This window comes from Phasianus colchicus, unplaced genomic scaffold, assembly GCF_987193195.1.
Source record: "Phasianus colchicus unplaced genomic scaffold, bPhaCol1.hap1.1 HAP1_SCAFFOLD_53, whole genome shotgun sequence".
Taxonomy (NCBI): Eukaryota; Metazoa; Chordata; class Aves; order Galliformes; family Phasianidae; genus Phasianus; species Phasianus colchicus.
This window is the reverse complement of record NW_028325230.1, coordinates 76050-100086: the sequence shown is the minus strand read 5'-3', so window position 1 is coordinate 100086 and position 24037 is coordinate 76050. Positions and strand designations below refer to the sequence as shown.

General features: G+C 43.4%; 1 protein-coding gene across 15 annotated transcripts in view; it reads right to left on the bottom strand.

The window, feature by feature from the left end:
- Positions 1-1104: 1104 nt before the first annotated feature.
- The window catches only part of LOC149911880 (RANBP2-like and GRIP domain-containing protein 8), a 50546-nt gene continuing 27613 nt past the window's right edge, over positions 1105-24037 (bottom strand). For 9 of the 15 annotated variants that reach the window (XM_090133170.1, XM_090133161.1, XM_090133169.1 and 6 more), the window contains 12 exons: positions 22931-23109; positions 21625-21812; positions 20847-20984; positions 20614-20760; positions 19926-20111; positions 19762-19845; positions 19135-19273; positions 4641-4819; positions 2657-2740; positions 2419-2529; positions 2132-2326; positions 1105-1673 (listed from right to left, as the gene is read on the bottom strand). In XM_090133170.1, coding sequence (XP_089989296.1) covers positions 1566-1673; positions 2132-2326; positions 2419-2529; positions 2657-2740; positions 4641-4819; positions 19135-19273; positions 19762-19845; positions 19926-20111; positions 20614-20760; positions 20847-20984; positions 21625-21663 — 1410 coding nt within the window. In that variant the 5' untranslated portion in view covers positions 21664-21812; positions 22931-23109 and the 3' untranslated portion in view covers positions 1105-1565. Of the gene's footprint in view, positions 1674-2131; positions 2327-2418; positions 2530-2656; positions 2741-4640; positions 4820-19134; positions 19274-19761; positions 19846-19925; positions 20112-20613; positions 20761-20846; positions 20985-21624; positions 21813-22610; positions 22787-22903; positions 23110-24037 lie in introns of all 15 variants that reach the window. The other 6 variants (XM_090133164.1, XM_090133163.1, XM_090133165.1 and 3 more) reach the window with 6 other exon arrangements.

Here is a 24037-nt window from a genome sequence, read left to right as displayed (position 1 = left end):
TTCGTTGTTCCTCGGGAGATGACAGTACAGGAGCATGCACTCTTGCATGCAGCGCTGTACCATGTGCAGTGGGATGCCGGAGGCTCGCGAGAGCTGATGGTAGTTCAGCGACTCAGTCTTGACATCGTCTGCCAGGAGAAGGCACAGCCTCACTGCCACAGCAAGCCACATTCCCATGCAACATGATTGTGACCAAATCCCATAGAAAAGGTCCTTCAGAGAAACAGCTCTTCCTCATTCCTCCTGGAGGAACTCACACTGTACCCTGAGCTTTGCAGACAATTCTCCGCTGCTCTCTGCCGTTTCCAAAGAGCAGGGATAACACACCCGGCCGGACGTGTGGTGGAAAGGGGAAGGTGGCTGCTGCCTTCTCACCAGGGATGATGTCTTTGGGGGACTGGAGGTCCTGCAGCCACAGCACCCCGATGTCCAGCTGGAAGACAGGCCTTAGCACCGAAACTGCCTCTTCTTTGCTGTGGAATTGCTCTCGGACTTTCCTCCCGAACGGCTGCACGTGGGCCCCCCTGCTGGATCCAGACCCAGACCTAAGATGCAATGACCACTTAAAAATAGTGGAAGCTGGTTTTCTCTTTACAACCATCTCCTTTCCTCGGGGCTGAGCTCTGGGCCCGAGGCACGTTCTCCTGCTGCCCTCTCCTCCTCCCCACTCCCAGCTCTGCTCTTCACACCATCCCACCCACACCTCAACTCTTCGTGCCTAAACGGGAGGCTGATGTGCAGGCCATGGCTGCCTGCGTGCAGCTGGGCTTCCCAGGGCAAACAGCAACCCTCAGTACAGCCCAAGGCTGAAAAAGCCATCAGGAAAGAGGCGAGCTCAAGGGGCTGAGTGCAGGGACACCTTTCTTCCTCCCGGGCTGCTTCTCCTCCTTTGTGCTTTTGCTAGCAGTCCTTGGAGAGCAAGGGGATGCTCACAGCCTATTGCTAGCAGTTACAGTTGGGCTGAAAAGCCACCCATTGGGAAGACCAACAAGGAAATGGGGGAAAACCAGCAGAATTTCAGGGGAGAGCCAACCGGTTCATCGCCCCGCAATTGCCAGCCCAAGCAAGGGACCTTTTGACCAGCTACGGAAACAGGCAGCACAATTTTTAAAAAGTTGATTTCGTTTTTATTCAATACAAAAGGATTTGGGTTGTATTTCTCAACACAGCCCAAAATGAAACCCCAGTATCCAGGATTTCTGCTTAGCAGTGAGTCATTCAGCCTCCAGTCAGACACAAGGAGAAGCCTGACATCACCTCTTCTCTCTCCAGGCCCGGCTAGCTGTATTTCAATCTCATACTAGACCGGCTCTGGCCCTGAAGAGACGCATCCTGAAAGAACACAGCGTCTCCATCTCTTGCCATAGATGAAGTCCTGCCTCTGGCAAGTCCTCTTGGCTTGGAACGCAGCACAAGCCCTTCCCTCCCAGTTGCCTTAGTTCCTCTGCACTGTCCGTGACAGGGAGAGCACGGCCATGCCAGAAAACCAGACGACTCAGTCAGCTGCTTTTGGTGCCACCTCTGAGGAACCATTCCAGATGATTCTAGTGTCCTCGGTCAAGCCCTTATCGGTTCTTTTTGCTTTCCTTCTTGGCTTTCTTCCTCAGCTGAGCAGCACTTGCCTTGGGTTTTTTCACTGTCTCCCAAGTCTTAGTCCCAAGACCGTGTGAGTCCTACAAGAATCAATTCAGAAACGGTCAGGGAACCTTCACAGCTAACAACTGGCTGACAGCTCGCTTTGGGAGCTCAAGTCATCCTCCTGGGCAGCTTTGGCTGCCAGTACTGGAAACCGCCTTCCTGACATTAGGGCACACTAGAAACTCCACTTCTATCTCAATCCCAAAAGACCCACACAAACTAGAATCCAAAGCCATCTTCTGCAAGGCAGCACCTGCACAGGGGTTGGACACTGCCTGGCAGTGCACAGAGCACAGCAGCAGCAGCAGGATAAGATGAGCTTGCACCTCAAGGCTTCTTGCGTGCATCAGGTACAGCACGCACATCGAAGGAGGGACAGAACTATACCACTTTCAGCAGTGCCGGGACACACTACCGTAGGCAACAGCTACAAATTGTTCCCTCCCTGCCTATTGTCTGTGCCTTTCTATCAGCCTCAGAGAGCATGACTTACTGGCTTATGGCACCTGGAAATTGGCATGATTACAACTGACGCACAGAGAAGCTGCAAAGTGGCTCCGCAGAAGAGATCGTGGTGCAGCACATTCTCCACCAGCGTGGGCTCAGGGATCTCAGCTGGGGAGAAATGCCCTTCAGGAGCCACAGAGCAGACAGCCTGCTGCTCTCCCACTCTCAAGGAGGCTGCTTTCTACAAGAGGGTAAAAAGAGTCATCATTCTCACATGCACATTGGTGTTACAGGCTGACTTAGCTGTTCTGAAGATATCCTTGGTCTACTGACCCAATAACAAAGAAGGGCATGAAACGCAGCTGCATCGTCTTTTACCACCTGCCGAGGAAAAGATTCCTCCAACTTGAGCATTGCTCCACTTGCAAGTGAGGGGAGCAGGAGCTGAAGAGGATAGGTGGACATGAAATAAGGGAAAAGCTTAACAGAAAGCAGATCTGTTGCAGACAGTGCCACAAGCTGTGTTTGAACAGCACCACCTTAGCGCACGCTTACAGTAAGGCACACCTACCTGGCAAGGGTCACACAGGCACCTATTGCTCCCCTGAGTCCCAACTCCATTTCTCAGCCACTCAATACTCTCTTCCTCGATGTTCTGCAACAGAAAAGTCACAAGACGGAAATTCAATTCATCGCAGACGTCATCAAACCTCCCGTCTCAGTGCACTCGCACTCATTTCTCTGCATGGTAAATCAGGGGAGTGCTTACTGAGTGAGCGGCATGTACTGCCAATTGCTAGCAGCAATCTATGCCTAACTCTAAACTACTAACAGTAACCTATGCCTAACGCTAAAACTAAACTTAACACTAAAACTATGCTAACACTAACATCAACAACAAAACCCAGAAGGGGGACCTAACTCCTAAAAGGGGAAGATGGAACTGGAGGCCTGCAGAACCGCGGAGGAGCAACAAGGTGGAGGAGGAGCAGATGTTAAACAATGCCACCCAGCTAATGCTGGGGGTGGGGCCGCGCGGCGGGTAAGGAGCCCAGCGCCCGGACCAGCGATGGCGGAGCTGTGACCGCGCCGATGCGGGGCCTGGCACGGTGGTGTGGTGCCAGGCCAGCTGTGCCGCAGGCGGATCCACCTCCATGGGCTCCTCTGGAGGCAGATCCACCTCCATGGGCTCCCCATGGTCGGTCACAGCGGTGGTCTGGGTGTGATGGAACCGAGCTCTCTTCCTCCTCTCCCTCCTCCACTTGATGGTCACGGCGGGCCCCCTCCTCCTCTTCGGTTCTGGGGCCCCCAGCTCCCTCTTCCCATTTAAAACCACGCTATCCTCTTCTCTCGCTCTCTTCGTGCTGGACATGGCTGCCACCTGCCCAGCACTCTCGGAGACGAGTGCGCCGGGTGGGGCGGCAGCGACCAAGGTGACAGCTGTGACATGGGGAAGGTTCTGCAGTGGCACCTGTGCTGCTGCTGGGAGTGGCGTTCTGCATAGGACAAGGAGGGGGCTGGAGGACGGGGCACGGGACGGGAGCTAGAAGGCGCTCCCTGTGCCCAGCGGGCAGCCCTTCTCTCCGGCGAGCAAGAGGGCACAGGGGAGCCGAACCCGAGAAAAGGGCCCTTGGCCTCTTTCACCCTCTCCACACATCACACAGAAGCAGTTCATCATAAGGGCACTGAAGTTGTATTTTCTGAATATGCAGCATTTGGGACGCTGACTTACTCCTGTATTTGTATCAAATGTAACATGGAGAGAAATGCACAATAATTTGCCATTTCTAATGAAATAAAAATGGTAAAGCAACAACTGATGTTTTCAAAATTGCTTTCATGGTTATCCTGTAAGCATGGTAATCCAAGCCTCGACCACCTACTGCTTTAACTGCAGGCACAGTAAAGCAGGTAATAATTCAACTATTATACCACTTGCATTAAGAAGCTTTTGCTTTCCCTTTCTTACTCAGAGTACAGAAACATTTCTGTTTTTTTAAGAAAAAGTTAAGAATCTAAATAATATCTCTGAGGCAAGAGACCAATCATCTGACAAATTCCACATGGGTATGAAGTATCTCACTGCGCCCACATTGCTCTCAGGAGGTGCAATGTATGAACTATGAAATTTAAAGCCATATAGCAGATTATGTCCAACAGTAACTTTCCTTCTACTTATTTATACCAGTTTCTTACTACTTGACTTCTTTCTAATTTGAAGACAGCAAGTTGTCTCACTATTTAAAACCTCTGTTTCACTGACTTAGCAACTCGCAACAAGCATCAAAACTACTTAAAAATTAATTCCTTATTGATTAAACCACACACACACACACACACACACCTGAAGGTCTACTAGGCCAAATAGTTTAGAAAACCTTCACTTTAAAAGCTTTTGGGAATTTTTGTTATGCAGCAAAAGACAGATGTTACGTGTATTTTGGTATGCTTAAAATAAGAAAACAGAAAAGGCAGCAGAAAAATTCATTAAACTCATACCCAGGTGGAAGAGGACCTTGACAGTCTGCAATTAGTGCCTGAGTTGGAGGACTTACTGGCTGCACTTGTCTTGATACTGGAGGTGTGGTGAGTGCAGCAGTTGCAGGAGCTGTTGTTGCTGCTGTTCCCCCCTCAGGGCTCGGTTCTGAAGATGTATTTGCAGCTGCACCTGCCAGTGAACCTGCACTGGCCCCATCATTCTCTGTGGACGTGGATGGAGAACCATTTACACTTCCTACGATGCCAGACATGTCAGAAGAAAAAAAATAAATCTTTAATTGGTATTTCTCTCCTTATTGGTAACCTATTTCAGAATTTGTAAGTCACAAAAGTTGACGTGCAAAAGGTGGTGGTTTGAAGTAGTGCGCACATATAGCCACATTTTCTATTTCACACACACACACAGACACACACAAAAGGCAACTTTAGCTGCACTCTGTAAAAATGCTTCAACCCAAGAACTATCAGCTATCAGCTGCACAGCTTTGATATGACAAAGAAAAGTTATTCACCAAAGCAACTTGTCTGCATTTTCTAAACATTACATGATTATAAAGAAAAAGCTACTTGCTTGCATTGATGGATTTCCCATTTAATATTTGCAACAATTTAAGAGGCAGCATGCATAACATTTTCAAGAAGATATTTGACACAACGGGGAAAAATTAAGGCTGTGGAAGGGAGAATACATGCATTCTTTAAACGCTTTCAGATTTTTTTTCCCATGCAGGCCATTTGGTAGGCAGTATTAAGAACTATACACAAGTCTTATTACTAAACTACACTGCCTTTATCTTTTAAAATAATTACTGCAGCCTAGTTTTCCGTCCAGCCTCAGTATTTATCAATTGTGACAATAAGATCACCAAAACACATGGTAGTGTATGCAACACCTATCACTGTCTTAAAGCTTTGTAGATTCTGAATTATAAGATGGACTAAAAAACATATTTATTTTCACGCAATCAGTGTTTGAAGTGCTGCTGTTTCAAATAATTTAACCAGGACTGTAGAAACAAATCACTAGTCTTTCAAGCTCCAGTATTATCTACTTGAGGCAGTTCTGTAAGTCCTTCAGCAGATTTGTTCACGGGTCTCATTAAAGTTAACTGAATGCAACAGTAGCACTCACTCATGTTCTTTTGGCACCAGCTCCAACATATTTAGCAGTATCGCTGCAATCATCACTTACCTGTCGTGGAAACAGAAATTACTTATAAGAGGAACAACAATATTGAATGCAAGCTGTTAAAATAGAAGTTATATATCCAAGAATTTACCCTGAAAAAAACTGTAGTTAAAAACACGCATCGGAAAACGTTACGTTCATTTTAAGACTGTACAGAGAATCCACAGCTTTGAAGTGGATGTCTGGCCCTAGAATACGCACCAGCTACTGATGTGGGTCTGCGGGGTGTGGGTGGAGGTGGTCAGAAAGGCCTGCGAGGTCGAGAAGGTTTGCAGCTTCCATTGGTGAGTAGTGGGGAATCACTGCCATTAACAGTCTTGTTTTTATTTGAAGCAGCATCTTCAGAGCTTTCAAGGCCATCTGAGTGAGTCCTTTGTAGGAAAAGACAGTTAATCATGAAACCTTGCTCTGCAAAAAGGTGAAAAGCAGGCAGAAGACCCAAAGAACCTGAACCCAGGGAGAAGCAGATATGCTGAATTCAAGCCTAAGCTGTCAGGAGAACTGGAATCTAAAGAAGAGATGAAACTCTGGGAAGCGTAACACAGGACCTATTATGGCAAAAGAATATTACTTAGGCTGCAATCTGAGCTCTGCCTGGGCTCCTCAAAACTAGAGGAGAATGGTCTTCTGCAGATACTCCTTACTCTTCATCCCAATTAATATCTTGCACAACTGCAAAATGCCAATATGTTCCTTCTGCAAACATTACAATTTCTGTGAAATGTTTTTGGACGACTCATGATGAAAGCAATTCCTACTCCCTCATCCCTCAAACCTTTCCCACAAAAAAGCCTTCATAGAACATATCATAAGAGGAAAATTCTACTCATTCAATTTACCTCATGCCTGCCACGTGTGTAGTGGTTTCTTATTTGTTTCTTTTTGTTCTGAGCAAATCCTCTATGTAAGATGATGTTGAAGTTCACACCTTAAAGCAGAGCTTATATACTGCTGCTCGCTGGGGATATTACAAGACAAGAAGGGGATATTTTGAGACAAAGCACCTCATCGCTCATGTTTTTCTTCTGTAATCACTCATAGGCTCCTGTCCTTGCTTTAAAACGATCTGCTACTGCTATATCATAATTCCTCATTTACAACAGTACAACACATTACATTGTTCGTAATGCTGCCTTGTTACAAATGCCTAGACATAACAGCTCTATCAGGGCAGTTCACATGGAAACTAGTATCAAAACTATGCATTTTTAAAAACTCAAGTTTACCACAAAAGCATCCAAAACTGTTCTTTGGTTAAAAACAAGCAACACCATAAATGGCTGGATAGAATATCAGCAGTCTACAAAGCCAAAATGTGAATAATAAATGTGTGCAATGGTACGGTGAAGTACCTGACGTTCACATTTGTTGTCACGATGTTCTGCTAAACTTAATTATCTCTGGGAAAAAAACACAACAAGTGGAGCTTCTACTAAACTGAATCTTTTGGGAAAAGTAATATATGTATTACTTTTTGGAAATGTAATATATATCTATTTTAAATGTTTCCATCAATATTTTCTTTTCAAATGTGGAATCTGAACAATTGCCACATTTTGCCACATTTTGCCATCAGTACTTATTCATAGGCAGAATTTCAATAATGCTTCAGATTACATAGTGTGACAGTATTTTCTTGATTGAGCTAAAAGAAATGGGACAGATAAGAGTATTTTAAAATCTTCATTTAATCTTACTTAATATATTCTTCTTTGTTTTCTTCCGTCACAAGAATGTTGCTACCATTTGGCTTCAAATCATGGCTTTGGATTTCACCTAGAATTTCTTTAGCAACTGAGAAAAACATTTCCAAGCCACATTCTTCAATATCATTCTCTCTGCAAGGATGAAAATGTAATTATAAATAACCAGGTCCAGACTGTGCACGCAGTAGAAGAGATGGGTACGAAGAATATAAGGACTTTTCTTATCTGTTTAGAGCTCACGAATCAAGTTAAGGAAACGTTACACAATAACTGTGGTTTTGTAAGATTTACAGACTACACCTCACTGATGTGCATAAGCAAACTGTGCACTAGGTACAGTTGTATCCTTAAATTCATCTGTCACTGGGCTGACAAATTACCCACCGCCTCTAAGTGGAATGCCTATAGAATACAAAAACCTTTCAAGTAATGACATTGTTGTATGTTTCATTACCTGCTGCCTTGTGAAGTAATAGCAGATAAGAAGGAAAAGACTCAGAATGCTTAATGAATTATCTTCAACTCCAGTATATTTATGGGACTATCTTGTAAATCAAAATATTCCAAGCTCCTAAGTTAACAAAATAATACGTTCCTGAGAAAGAGGAATTTTCTCATTAGAAACTTCAAAATAAGAAGAACCTTCATTCAACAAACACTGCTCAGATTTCTGTTCTCTCTATATGGTTTAATAGCCAGAATAACAGGTGCAACATTGCAATTTCTATGTTGGTATGTGCTTCTCTATAGCAGTGATGCACATATGCAGGGGTGCTGTACTGGGGCAGGCAGGGACAAGGTTGCTGTTCCCACGGCAGCCACACGGCGCTGTGCTTTGCACTTGCTGCCAGAGCAGCACTGGTATCACAGCCATGTTTTGGCTCCTGCCAAGAGTGCTGGCACAGCATCAACTCTGCAGCCCCTGAGCCAGCAGGCTGGGCGTGGGCAAGAGGAGGGGGAAGGACATCAGCAGGGCACTGATCTAAACTGATTGAAGGGATATCGCATACCATACGATGCCACACACAGCATGAGGAGCTGGGGAAGGGCCACAACATGTACTGAGGCCTTGCTTTCCAAGGGGTGGCCAAACACTGCTTACTACTGAGAGAAGCTGTGGATTTCCCATCCCTGGGGGTCTCCAAGGCCAGGCTGGATGGCACCCTGGGCAAGCTGATCTAGTGGCTGGCAACCCTGCTGGCAGCAGTGGAGCTGGAACCAGGTGGACTTTGAGGTCCCTTCCAACCCAGGCCATTCTATGATGAGCAGAGGATAATTGTTTTCTCTCCTTGTATGGCCTTTGTTTGGTGTTTTTCTTTTTCCTCCTTTTCCTTTAAATTGTCCTTATCTCAACCTATGAGCATTTCGTTCATTTATTTTCCAACCACATTTTCTCTCCCCGTCTTCCTTTGAGGGGCAGTAACAGCATGGTGTGGTGGTGTTCTGTTGACAGCTGCTGTGAAACCACCACTTGATGAACATTTCCCCAACATAAAATGCAAATGCCCTTAACTATAAACATAGAAACATCATTACTGAAAACATCACCGTGATGTATTTAGTGCTGTGATGCAACAGTGCTTCTCAATTTGATCTCTCCAAAATACAATACAAAACCTCAGGAGAGCTGATGGATGGCAAAATAAAGTTACTTCTTCCTTTCAAATGAGACACCTGCTCTAACTGACTCAGCTTGAGCAGAGGGGCCTCACTAGATGAACTCTCAAGGTCTTTCCAAACAAAGTAATTCTGCAGATTTTCTCAAAAAGTGGGACCAGAAAGTGATTCAACATTATTGCAAAGCTTCCTGGGAATTTGCATCATTTGCTTTTTTGGTGATTAATAAAAAGGTATCCTCCCTGCCAGGTGTGATTTTTTTACCGCACATTTACAGTGATTTCCTTCAGCAGTGCTGGTAAGCAGGTCCAGCTACTGACCTCTGCATTTAGAGCTCAGTGCACACTGCTTAGAGGTCTGAAGGTTCTTCTCTGAAATGCTCAGGTACTTCCGTGTTTACTCAAAAGGGGCAAAGCCTTTCATGGACTCCAGATTAGAAGACTTCTGTATCAGTACAGATGCTGTAATTGACATGTAGTTTGTATTTTCTCTAGAGACAGCTTTCAGAAAAGTTCTTGCTACAGCCCTAAGTTTCCTCATTGCTTTTTTTTCTGAGGCAATGAGCTAGAAATTAAAAAAAAAAATTCAAACAGCCAAACTAGCCAAAAAGAAACCCCCTCAAAATACTAAGTGTAAATTAATAAAAGCATAGGTAGCCAGCAGAGTGGATAAATTTGAAACTAACACTTAGAGTGAAATGCAAAAGTTGTTTTTGACAAGTTCTGAGTTTTTTATTTCCCTACTTCCTATGTAAGCTTCTCCTGGTAGGACTGCTGGTCCTACTTGGAAACCTACTCAAACTTTTTGTACTTGAAAAGCTCACACAAACTATCACCTGAATGCTGTCTGGCAATGCTGCACACTTTGAAGTAAAGGTGAGGAGGAGGAAAAAGTAATCTGTAATGTCTACAAGTTCTCTTCCATGCCATTGACAAGCAGCTTAGTACTGGTATTCAGAAGGCTCTGTGCTCTCTTTTGATCCATTATAGTAACACATGCATCAAAAGAACTATACAGAGAATAAAAACAACACACTTCTGCACCAAAAGACCTTCAGGTTATCAGATGTTATTTAAAAAAAACCAAAACACTGTTTTGAAATGTGCAAATGATAGTGCTGAGCAAGTGTCCAGCTCACCTTTACTACACAGACAAATGCAAAGAGGTGACTATGTTTACAAAAGGTTATACTGCTCTTTCACTCTTAGACTCTCCACAGAACGTTAATGGAGTGACATTGTTCTTAAGGTAAATTTTGTTACAGATGGTACTTATTAGAATTTATTCACAAGTTCTTTGCCCCTCGATTAAAGACCAATTAGTGTAAATTTCTTTCCTGTAGCTTTCTCTCACTGTTGTATTTGCTTGATTTCTAAAATCCAGTAAGTCACAGGATAACAAGGATAAAGAAAAAAATACACACCTACTTGAGATTCTTTAATCTCAAGAATCAAGCCTTCGATCTTTTTTTCCCTTTCAGGTCTCAATTTCATGGCATCTTTACTCAAATGCCAACTACTGAAGTTTCCTAATGAAATGTTCACTTACTGCACCTTCTAGCAGCACATTACCCAGCTCAGAACATGCTACCTTTTCAAAACTGATCCAAAAGTCCTATTTCAACTTGTAAATATCTCAAAAGCTCTTTCACCCTTTCTTCCTTGCTTACAATAACAATCCCAAGATTAATCACCAGAGATGCACTACTTTTCGTCTTTCACATTTCTGCTTTTTAAAAATGCATTCATCTCCTAAGCTTTTTAAAAAACGCTTCATCATTCTTGAGTGAAATACGTTTTACCTCTCTAGACACTTAAACCAGCCTAAGTTTTCAGATTTTTAAAGAATTATTATTTATCATTATAGCAGTAGAAGTTTTAACTGACTATTTATCCCTTCTATTCCTCAGTCCCCAGTTCCTGCTTTTAAGTGTCAGGAAAAAAAAAAAAAAACACCACTTGTTATTAGAACAACTGGTGCATAACAACCCTGGAAGCTTGCTCTTACAAAATTAGTACCGAACTACAATGCTTTAAAACTAAATGCTGTTTAAAATTATTTCTACGGAATTTTTTTTTGAAGTTTCCAACACAGTTCTCGTCTTTGTGCAAAAAAACCCCCAAACATATATATATATATATTTATATTTATATTTATTTCATGGACACAGTGACACTTGGAGACAGAATTTCACATTTTTGCATGATCTTTAGATAAACAAGCATGGCTGTATGCTAACTGTTAGTTTTTGTTAGTCTCTGTTCAAATAACATTATTAAGGTGTCAGGGCATTAAGAATGACATACAGGTAACAGATTTCTTCAATTCAACTTCTCATGCCCACTACTAATATGTTTTAGTACAATACCTGTTGAAATGAGTCTTCAAATAATGTTTTTCTGTCAGATGGGCTCTAGGGAGACAAGAAGGGCAGTAAGGTGACAAAGTTGAAGGGACAGGCTACTTGGGGAGATTGCAAGGAAGTTGCTAAGGTATGCAGGGAGGAAGTTAGGACGGCAAAAGTCCAACTTGAACTCAGACTGGCCACCACAGTAAGAGAGTAAGAAATCCTCTTATAAATATATCAATGGTAAGAGAAGGACCAAGGAGAATTTCCATCCTTTACTTGATGCAGCGGGGAATGTGAGCACTGAGGATAAGCAGAAGTCTGAGGTCCTCAACGCCTTCTTTACACCTGCCTTTAAAAGGCAGATCAGTTATCATCAGGGCACTTTGTGCCCCGATCCCGAAGTCTGGGATGCTACGCAGAATACACCCCTGGTGATTCAGGTGGAGACAGTCAGAGAGCTCCTCCTCCATCTGGACTGTCACAAGCCCATGGGACCGGATGGGCTCCATCCTAGGGCGCTGAGGGAGCTGGTGAGGGTGATTGCTGAGCCACTCTCCACTATCTACCAGTGCACCTGGTTAACTGGACAGGTACCAGTACTTCTTGTGATTCCCATCTACAAGAAGGGCTGTAAGGAGGATCTGGGGAACTACAAGCCAGTCCCCAGTCACGGGAAAGTTATGGAGCAAATCATCTTGGGTGAGATCTCATGGTATGTGCGTGGCATCCAGGGGATCAGGCCCAACCAGCACAGGTTCATGAAAGGCAGGTCGTCCTTGTCAAACCTCATCTCCTTCTATGACTGGGTGACCAGCCTGGTAGATGAGGGAAAGGCTATTTATTGATGTAGTCTGCCTAGACTTCAGCAAAGCCTTTTCCATGGTCTCCCACAGTATTCTCCTGGGGAAACTGGCTGCCCATGGCCTGGACAGGTATAGCCTTCTTTGGCTAAGGAACTGCTAGAGGGCTGCACCCAAAGGGTAGTGGTTAATGGAGCTAAATCCAGCTGGCAACTCCAGGGGGCGGTACTGGGGCCCATCTTGTTTGATATCTTTACTGATGACCTAGATGAAGGGATTGAGTGTACTCTCAGTATGTTTGCAGATGACTCCAAGTTGGGAGGTGGTGCTGACCTGCCTGAAGGCAGAGAGGCACTTCACAGGGATCTAGATAAGCTGGATCGCTGGGCTGAGGTTCAACAAGGCCAAGTGCCAGGTCCTGCACTTTGGCCACAACAACCCCATGCAGTGCTATAGGCTTGGGGCTGAGCAGCTGGATGACTGTGAAGAGGAAGGGACCTGGGAGTACTGGTTGATGTCCGGCTGAACAGGAGCCAACAGTGTGCCCAGGTGGCCAAGAGGGCCAACAGCATCCTGGCCTGCATTAGAAATAGTGTGGCCAGCAGCGGGGAGGGAATCATCCCCCTGTACTCAGCTCTGGTGAGGCTGCATCTCAAGTACTGTGTCCAGTTTTGGGCCCTTCACTACAAAAAAGACACTGAGGCCTCAATGTCCAAAGAAGGGCAACAGAACTGATGAGGGGTCTGGAGCACAAATCTTATGTGGAGCGGCTCAGGGAGCTGGGATTGTTTAGTCCGGAGAAGAGGCGGCTCAGAGGAGACCTTACTGCACTCTACAATTTCCTGAAGGGAGGTTGTGATGATGAGGAGGGGTTTGGCCTCTTCTCCCAGGTGACAAACAGGACCCAAGAACGGCCACAAGTTGTACTGGAGGAGGTTTAGGTTAGACCTCTCTGAGGTTTTTCTCAGAGTGGTCAGGCACTGGAATGGCTGCCCAGGGAGGTGGTGGAGTTGCTGTCCCTGGCAGTGTTCAAGGGGCATCTGGATGAGGAGCTACAAGATGAGATTTAGTGCTTGTGGTGACAATGGTGATGGGAGGATGGTTGGACTAGATGATCTTGTAGGTCATTTCCAACCTTGTGATTCTATAATTCTATGCATCTACCAATTCAAACAATAATTAATTCCTTCCTTCTTCACAGATCTTAACAACTTGGTTTCCTCTTCCTCTCAACACTCTCTCTTCATCCAGATGCTAGCAAGTCCTCTTGGATGCTTTCAACTGCTCAGCAAAATGAAAAATCAGGGAAATTGTTCTCTACTCTGGGAGAGTTCCAAAGCTTTTTGACCAGGGGTAAAACTTGGGTACCTCACATTATTTTTTTCCAACTGTTGGAACTATCTTTTTTTATGTGCACATTACATATTTTCACATTTATCAACAGTTCTTGGAGATCCTAGAGAAAAAAACCAAAGGACATTCTTCCTTATTTCTCCTATTGCTTGGCTACTACTTTGTGTTCCTCCATGACAGTGACACTACTAGCTTATTCATTATTGCTTCTATTTTTAAAATAAGGAATATGCATTTTTTTTTCCATGCAATTCCTTGAAAATTAGTAAAGGACAAACCTCAAGCTTTTGAGAGGTCTGAACTGGTCATGAAAAGCATCCAGAAGCTCAGAGGCTTATCCAAAGCTAATCTGAAAATTTCCAAATGTCTTTGCTCTAGAGAGAGGCACAGAAACCCGTTGGATCAGGACTCCCATCACTAACTGGGCTCACCTCTCTCACTCTGCTCCCTCACCAAACATCCAGGACTGGTTTTTACCATGTCCTTGCTGAAGAGCACACAAGATACGCAAGCACACTGTTCTCCCTAGGAAAAACATGGCTCCTAGGCATCTACACTGCAAACCTATAACAGATGTTTAAGTCTTATAGGAATCAGAACAACTTAAAACGTATGCCTGAGGCCCCTGTTTAGCAGTAACGGCTTGCTGAATTTGGGCTCACAATATGATTCCAACTTGTCACCTTCCTGCCTTCCAACTGCCTTCACTGTGCCTTGAAGCTAAGATCCAATGCCTTAATGCCCTTATGTAACGGCATCTACTTCATAAAACACAGAGGAAGGAGCGTCTCAGTAACATACATCACACACCAGCCAGGCTGGTAAAGATAGGTAACTCTTCTGTGACAGCTTCATTGGAACGTTATTGTATTAGCCTTGGTATCACCTCGGTCTTCACTGGTGGCCAGGATTCTAGTCTTTTTCATGTCCCTAAGTCTTGCACCCCCATACCTCTATGTGGGGACCAAGGAGGTAAATCCCTCCCCACTGTAAGGGTTGAGCAAGTCCGAGAGTGCCTCCTTAGACTGAATGAGTATAAGTCTATGGGGCCAGATGGCGTGCATCCCAGGGTCCTGAAGGAGCTGGCTGAGGTGGTTGCTGAGCCGCTCTCCATCATATTTGAGAAGTCGTGGCTGTCAGGTGAGGTCCCGGACGATTGGAGGAAGGGTCACGTCACTCCCATTTACAAGAAGGGGAGCAGGGAGGACCCGGGTAACTACAGGCCGGTGAGTCTCACCTCCGTGCCTGGGAAGATTATGGAACAGATCCTCCTGGACAATATGCTTGATCACATAAAGAACGAGCACGTGATCCTAGATAGCCAGCATGGCTTCACCAGGGGAAGGTCATGCTTAACTAATCTTGTGGCCTTCTATGATGGAGTGACGGCATTGGTGGACGAAGGGAAGGCAACTGATGTCATTTACCTGGACCTGAGCAAGGCCTTTGACATGGTCCCCCATCACATCCTCATCTCCAAACTGGAGGGAAGTGGATTTGACGGGTGGACAACTAGATGGATAAGCAATTGGTTGAAAGGCCGCAGACAGAGGGTGGTGGTCAATGGCTCTATGTCCAGGTGGAGGCCGGTAACGAGCGGTGTCCCTCAAGGGTCTGTCTTGGGACCGGTGCTCTTTAACATCTTTATTAATGACATCGATGAGGGAATGGAGTGCACCCTCAGCAAGTTTGCTGATGACACCAAGCTGAGTGGTGCAGTCGATACGGTGGAGGGAATGGAGGCCATTCAGAGGGACCTTGACAGGCTGGAAAGCTGGGCTCGGGTGAACCTAATGAGGTTCAATAAGGCAAAGTGCAAGGTTTTGCACTTGGGCCGGAAGAACCCCAGGCACCTGTACAGGCTGGGGGGAGTTGTCCTTGAGAGCAGCTCGGCAGAGAAAGACCTAGGGGTCCTGATAGATGAGAAACTTAACATGAGCCAGCAGTGCGCTCTGGCAGCCCGGAAAGCAAATGGGATCCTGGGCTCCATCAGGAGAGGGGTGGTCAGCAGGGATAGGGAGGTGATTGTCCCTCTCTACTCTGCTCTTGTGAGGCCCCATCTGGAGTACTGTGTTCAGGTGTGGAGCCCTCAGTACAAAAAAGACATGGAGATTTTGGAAAGGGTCCAGAGGAGGGCCACGAAGATGATCAGGGGGCTGGAGCACCTCCCCTATGAGGACAGGCTGAGGGAGTTGGGTTTGTTCAGCCTGGAGAAGAGAAGGTTGCGGGGCGACCTCATTGCAGCCTTTCAATATCTGAAGGGAACTTACTCCCAGGAGGGGAGTAAACTCTTCATAAGGGCTGATAATAGCAGGACACGGGGAAATGGTTTTAAGTTAAAAGAGGGAAGATTTAGGTTGGATGTTAGGGGGAAGTTTTTTACTAGGAGGGTGGTTAGATCCTGGAACAGGCTGCCCAGGGATGTTGTGGATGCCCCGTCCTTGGAGGTGTTCAAGACCAGGTTGGACGAGGCTCTGGGCAACCTGATCTAGTAAAGGTGTATGTTTGGTGGCCCTGCTAGGCAGGGGGGTTGGAACTACATGATCCTTGAGGTCCCCTCCAACCCAGGTCATTCTGTGATTCTGTGATCTGTGATCACCCGGAACTCATTCCATTCACTGCTTTGAGGGGTCAGAGCCTAAACTCTTCTAAAAGACCACATATCATCATGAAATCAGGTACACCTGATACAACCACACCACTAAGGCTCCTTTGCTAAACTTCAGTGGTTCCCAATGCTTGCTTAAAAAATAAAATCCAGCGAGAATATCAAGCGCCAACACTTTCCTCAGTATCCCAGCATCCCTGCCTTGTCCATCTCTGGCCAGCAGGACTAAATTCAAAGCAGCGCAAACCACAATTCCACACAGGTAGCCTGAAGCTATGTTTAATCTTGCAGATCAGAGCTCAATAAACATTGGATTGGCACAAGTCACTCACACAGAACAGGGGCTCTGCTATCACCAGTACCTGCTATACATCAAGAAGGAATGTGCTGAGGAAAATGAACACAGCAGCATACAACATAGAGTTCCTCATGACTGTCAGCACTGAAAGCAAAGCAGGCTGAAGAAAAACCTCAGGTAAATCCATAGAGAACAGCAAAGCAGGGAGGACAAAGAACATGGACTGATCCTGAACCGAACACATTAGAGAACAAGAGCCTTGAGAGGACTAGTTGGTTACACAGATAAACAATACGCACACCTGAAATGGTGATTTCTTCTGAAGACTCTAGGGTGTTCCTCATAAAGAAAAAAGATAATACATTAAAAAAATCAGGATGGATATAATCTGAAAATTTTTTTCAACTGACCTGGCATCCTGGGGCAAACTGAAGACAAGACAGGACACCAATACAGAAAAAAAAAGAACTAACAGCATAGGGGGGTGCCACAGAGAAACTGGAAAGTGACCAAATCTCTGCTCAGGTAGAAACCATTGTGTGAAGTAGACAGCTTTTGCCAATGAGGAGCACAGTGGGAGGATGAGGATGAGGAAGGATGCCATCTGTAGCACAGACATTCACACCAGTGGCATAGAGTAGCGCAGAGCTACAATTTCAAAGTGATTGTAAGGTTTTATTTAACAATTCTGTGTGGGATGAGCTCAAACAAACTGCAAGTGACTGATTAATCAATGCATCTCAGTGACCTCAAAACCTGATTGTCTTGGAAAAAATAAACAGAACACGCCATCTCAAATAGCATATAATCAATCTACAGAATTTAATCCAGCAGGCAGTCCTGTGACCAAATTTTGTGCTGGCAGCAAACTCTTCTTATGACCATTAGGAACATTCCCAGTTACAGAGCTACCACAACTTGGGCAGAAAATATACAGACCCACCTGGGAGAATAGAAAATAAAGAAGCAACTTACCCTCCCCTTATCCAACTCCACTCTCACATTTAGAAGTGAAACTACAACTTTAAATGCCAGGAAAAAATGAGGGAAAAAAAAAAATCATCTGGTATTTTCCAGGCAAACACCAAGATCATAGAATCACAGAATGTCCCAAGTTGTACGGCATCCACAAGGATCATCAAGTCCAACCTCGTGCTCCAGGAAGGACCACCCAAACACAAACGGTCTTTAAGCTGCAGCAGCTCAGGACCAGGCCCACAGCCCTGGGGAGCCTGCTCCACAACCACTGGTATCAGATGCAGCAAGCACAGGGAGCAGGCAGGTAGGCACAGCAAAGCAGCAAGCAAAGACCAATCTCTGAGAGGGGGCCTGCTTACAGAAGTAAACCTGGGGCCAACTACAGAAAGCCCTCTGGAAGGCCCAGAAAGGCTCTGGGGTAGCTGTTAGCTCATCAGCAATAATAACATCATCAGATGGTGGATCGTCTGATGGCGCAGTCACAGCTTTGGACAGAAATTGAGCAAAACATGAAGACTGAATTACTCGAGAACAACAGCAACATTAACCCCACAATGCCCTTATTACTGAGCTAATTAATTCCCAGGTAGTTAGAAACAGATTTGGAGTCTACGCACTTTCTCCTTGCCCACAGAAAAAAAAATAGTCCAAGTTACAGAATGGCGGGGCAGAAATTATAGGCTGTAATGTAACAAGCTCCAATCTCCACGCATAATTACGTCTTATACTATTGCCTTTGAAATTCAAGGCTCAGATCAGGAACAAGCCTGCATCTTCATACTGTCACAAGGGTCAGTTATATCCTCACATCAAACAATACAGGATTACGGAGAAGAGCCAAAGAGGTGTCGTCTACAGAAGCGGAGAAGTAAAATTCAGGCAGGACTGAGAAAAAAAAAAGCTGTTTGCAGCAACGCGTACTACTGAATAACTTTGAGTGTTTGAAATTACAGAAGACGTTGAATAGCAACTGAAGAGGACTTGTTTCAAATCACTCATGGGAGATCTGTGCTTTTTACTAACTAATCTCAACCTATTACCATGGTAGCTGTTAGTGAAACAACTTCTGCTCAAGAAGTCATCTTTTAGTTCCATGCTCCTGAGATCACCGGAATACTGCTCTCAGTCTTTGAAATTTAACAGACAATTATATAAATATTATAAATATTATAAATATTATATATTTATTATGTATATAATAATCCTGAACAACAGATAGTAGCACACTAGGTTGACTTTGCGAGTTAGGATTCTTACAGGAGCAACAGTTTTCATCACTTCCTTCGTTTTGGCATACAGAACAGCTAAAGAAAAAGCAGTTCTCAAGTAATTCTGATGCTTGGAGCATCCGCTTCTTCAAGTTTAAAGGAAAATCTTTGAAGAGATGCTTTTGTATTAGTTTTGCTTGGATTCTGAAAGGCAACATGCTAGGAGGCAGTGGGTTCTTTTCTCACCGAACAGATGTTACAGTCCCACTGACCTTCCTTTTTAGCAAAGCCAGATCCAAATTTCCCTCGTGCAGTATTATGTTTGGCTTTGAAACTTGCAGTACATTCAGTGAATGGGGAGCCACGTGTTTCCCACATAGCTGGATCTGGGCTCTGGCATGAAACATAATTCTTTGCAGTTGTTTGGAAGAGCAACAACTTACCTGTTAAGGGAGCTTCATGAAGATTTTGTGCTCTCTGAGAACTATCTGACATAGCATCTGTTCCATAGCTTTTAGCAGACCACCAATGAGATGATACACTCACACCGGAGTTATTACATTTCATTTCCTGAATGTCATTCTGTTAAAGACAGTGTTTCAATTAAGAGAATGTAAAGGTATTCCATAGGTATTTGAAGAAAACCTAAGGAATGATCCCTACTCTCTTGCTGTTTAAAAGCATGTTTAAAGGTCTGACGAAAAAAATCAAGAGTTAACTGCTGGAATAATTCAAGATCTGCCCGTCCTGTACAGAACTCTGAGACTGTTCTCCAAAGCTAGAAAAAGCCCAGAACCAAGAGGACGATAGCCAAGCTGATGAAAGCGGGACTCTTTCTTGTTCACACAGTCCTTAGAAAGGCTCCCTCCGCATCTCTGAGTCCCCAGTCAGAGTTTATAGGCAACAAGTTTTACTCTCGCACTCAATTTCAGCAGATGTTCAGAGCAGATGTTTTCATGAGTCGTGCACTAGTCCAGAAAGAATGTCTGTCCAATGCTTGGATCACCAAGTACCTACCATAAAAAAAAAATCAACTGTTCTGCATTGAATATAGTGACAAAGTTATTTACCTTTAAAGCCTCCACTTGCTGACAGAGCATCTGAAGTAAAGACTGGGCATCTTCTGCCCACTGTGGGAGAGTTTTAGGAGAAAACTGAAAAAAAAAAAGAATGTACTGAACTTTGAGTTGTTATTCAAACGTAACGCTTCCCTGAAATCATATGGCTCATGTACCTTGTAGCTGTCAGTTGGTGAGAACAATAACTTCTTAGGAAATGGAATGGAATGTTTTACTCCTGAACCTGCAGCTTGAGAGATCTTTCTGGAGGAAAGATCCCCCTCTTCCTTCTCTTCAAATTCTCCAAGCTCCTGCATCACTGCATTCAGCATTTCTGTTAGAGTTTCAATAGACACTGGCAGCTAGAAAATTAATTGAAATGCAAGTCATGATTGCAATCCTTCCTCAGAGCAAGAGGCTACATTCTGAACTCTGGTAGAACAGCTCACAAGGCTTTCATTACAAAAAGACAGAAATGTCGTTTTGTTCCTTGCTTTTTTTTTTTTTTTTTTTTTTTTCCTTCCCAGCAAAGCGCAACCTCTGTTAAAATTAATGTAAGTGGACAATTCACACAAGCCTTAATTCTACTTGGAAACTATCAACCACAGTAAGAAGATAGTGGGAAAAAGCTATTTGTTTACATAAAAATTGCCATTTGCAGGAGTCAAAACATTGCATGTTCTCGTGTTGTTAGAGAAGTTTCCCAGAATATATCAACCCACTGGAGTTAGGCAAGTTATTTGTCTGGGGGAACAAGTAAGTTTTCACTTGCCTTAAAGCAAAGGCTGCAAATGGTTTCAATTTGAAACTGTAAGCGACACCACTGCATCTCTCCAAACAAGATGTTGAGCAAGAATTACTTACTTTGTCAGCTACTGACAGAGCTGAGGAGAACTCATCAATGATCTTCGTTAGGTAGTGCTTTCTTTTAAGAAGATAGGTTTTGTGTTCTCCTTGTTCTTCTGGCAAAACATCACCATTCACAATCTCCTCTGCCTTTCTTTGGCAAAGCTAAGCAACAGCATTTGGATTAATAAGAATCAGTTGGAATGCAAGTAACGAAAAAGCATTTGGGGTAATGCAGGTTAGGGACCAACCTTGGCAAGATTCCAGTATGAAATCACATTCTTGATAGCTTCAAATGCTAGGAAGGCATCATCAGTTTTGCTTTCAACTGCATCCAGCACTGCAAATGCTATTCGTGCCTCTTCTTCATAGGCTGCAACCTGAAAGACCTACAACCAAAGCCAAAGACAAGTCATACCTAACATATGCGTGAATACTTGGAACAGCTAGTGCATGCCAACATCCAGGAAGTAATCAGGTATTACTCATCTTCCTCTAAGACAAGAAAATACTTTTTCAACAAAGTTGGTGCTAAGGGAGTTCAGTGTTGTCCAAGCAGATACAGGTTCACATCTAAGAAAAGTTCTCAGAAAATATTTTTCCCCCTTTATCAGATGCATTCTAATACTACCAAGTCTCACTGTTAGCACAATGCAAAAAAAAAAAAAAAAAAAAAAAATCCAACTACTACTACAATAAATAAATAAATAAATAAAACAAAAACCCCAATGTAAATGTGTCTTATTTTCAGCTGGGAACTGTTATCTTCAGCGTGTCTGGTATGATGCGATGTTTTGGTTCTAGGAGAAAAGCAATGTTGAGAACACACCAATGCTTATAGTTCCTGCTAAGCATGTTGTACAGAACCAAGCCATTCTCAGCAAATAATCCAAGCAGCTGGGAGGGAACAGAATTAGGACAGCTGACTTAAACTGGCCAAAGGGGTGTTCCGTGCAGGATGACATCATGCTTAGCCATCTTCCAGGTTAAACCACAACCATAAGCTTGTATAAAGACATATAACCTTACTCCAATCTTAGATTGGTCAATCTGCACCTGAATGTCCATATTATGGAAACATTTGAAGAGAGGATCAGTTGGTTCAGGAATATTTTTGTTCTTTTTATCGTTTCCAAACTAATCAGGATTTTCTTCCAGTAGTAGACACTTCTTCCAATGTATTCCTTCTGATCACAGAAAATTTTCAGGCTGGTGCCCTGTTGAAAAGAAATAGAAACTACCTCAACAAATTCAAATCAAGTCTTACTAACACTTATTCTTTCCTGGTGTAGTTGTTTTCTTGAAAAATTCAAGAATTGTTCTCTGACACTTGTGATAAATTTCAGGAGGTCTCTCTCTAGAGTTATTTGAAGTAACATAAAGACAGAAAACAACACTACAGTTCACTGTAATGTGAAGAGGTAGTGAGGGAGAGTGTACCTGATAGGTTGACTAGAGAAACTAACTTACCCGACAAAGTTAACAGCAGTTCTCAATAGTACCTTCTCATCTGATTTTGTTTATTTTGTGTGTTCAATTTACACAAGGAGAGAAAAAATGGACTGTACACCTTTAAAAATAATCTTAGCTTGTTATATTTTGCAGGCTTCTTGCCCAGTGTATAATTAAGGCGGGCCGAAGGCTTGCAGTGCTTGCAGAGAACTTAATCCATGCTGTGCAAGAAACTTCAGTTTTGTCTCTCATTCTGGTCTGAGTATCAAAGGAAACAGTCCTCAGTTAGTATTTTCTCTTTTTCTTCTATTCACGTGACTTGTTTGACTAAAACAAATAGCTAGTAGGTTCTAAACTAGCTCTAGTTTAGAAATGCTGTACGTGAAACATTAAGCCCATTTACAGAAAGCTTGTATGCAGTAGGTCTCAAACCCCTACTGCAACAAAACATTCATGTCCAAAACAGCCCAACAAAGCAAACTAGTTTTACACAAACTATGGGAATCAATTCAGAACCTGTCTAAAGGCTTGTTTCAAATATTTCCGAACTGAAGAATTCTTACGTTGTTTTTTTCTGCATAAGAATATGAACAGCATCCCACCAGGATGTTTGCTTCTCAGTATAGCACTGTTTGCACAGCAGCAACAGTAAGAAAGGAGGCTGATGTGTTTCATTACGAGTATTAAATTTCTCTTGCAATTCTAAGTTGCTAGTGAATACCATCCTGAGTAGAAATACCTGTTTTTGTGAAAATAAATAAACAACAACCAAAAAATTAGATACCAAAAGAAATAAAAGAAAGGAAAAAAAAGGAGAAGAAAAGAAATAAGAAAAGAGAAAATAGCACTTAAATACATTTAAGATGTACGAAAGTGTACTGACTTCAAGGTCCAACAGGCAAATGGATTCAGGAGCATCTGTCTCAAGTCTTGATGTTTCTTGGGGCAAGTGAAAAAGCTGTTTTAAAAATTGTCACATTGGGGGTAACACCGACACAGAGTTCCACTGCAAACCAAGCCACACAAGGTGCTGGAGACTACCGTTGTGCATTCGAACAGCACCTGTGCAAAAACAAAGCAGTGGTAAGTTAGTATCTACGTCCTAGGGAGGAAGGCTAGCGTCTGATCAAAGCTGGGTTTCATTCCAAGAGAAGTAAGGAGCTCTGAAGATTTCTCCCATCCTAGGAGCTTCCTAGCAACCTCTTCCGACCTGTTTGCCTTTGTCTAACAAGCTGGAACTAAGCCTTTTGAAAAGCAGATGTAACACTCTTCAAGTGATTTCTCCATCTATTTTGTTTACACAAGTAACTTTTAAAGGAGAAATACCAACTTCACAGAAGTGCACAAGGCAAACATATTGGTACATTTGCTCTTTCTGTCAAGGCGAAAAATGGAGAGAACATCTCCAAGGAAGCACATAAAAAATTTAAACATTAACCTCTCCATTTTGAGGTATCAGGTTAAGCTGATGTATTATACAGACATCCTTCCCGTTTTTCTAAGTCTGTAAAGCTCAAGAGATCTACCATTTTCAGCAAAGAAAACAACCTGAATGCTTAATTTCTGTTTTGAATTCAGTTTTGTTTTTTACTCCTGCAAATATGCTTACACTGCTTTTCCTCTAACAGGGGAAATCTTTATCCCATGTATAATAAGCACAAGCCTTTGAGTGCTGTTTTTTTTTTTTTTGTTGTTTGTTTTCGTTTTTGTTAGTTTGCTTTTAAATACACATTACAAAATAATATAAAGAAACAAACCCCTTAGGAGAGACTGTAAAACTATAAACTTTTTTCCTTTATACCTACACGTATCTCTCTTTAGCTATATCTATCAAGAAAAAAGGCCATAGTTGTTGCTGTAGTTATTGTTTTGTATCCTGCTAGATCATTTTAGATTTAATAATCTAAACATTTCTGAAAACTAACTAAGTAGAAAACTACCAGTATTCTAATCTTCTCTCACTCAATTTCAAAGCCAGACTTCATCATCA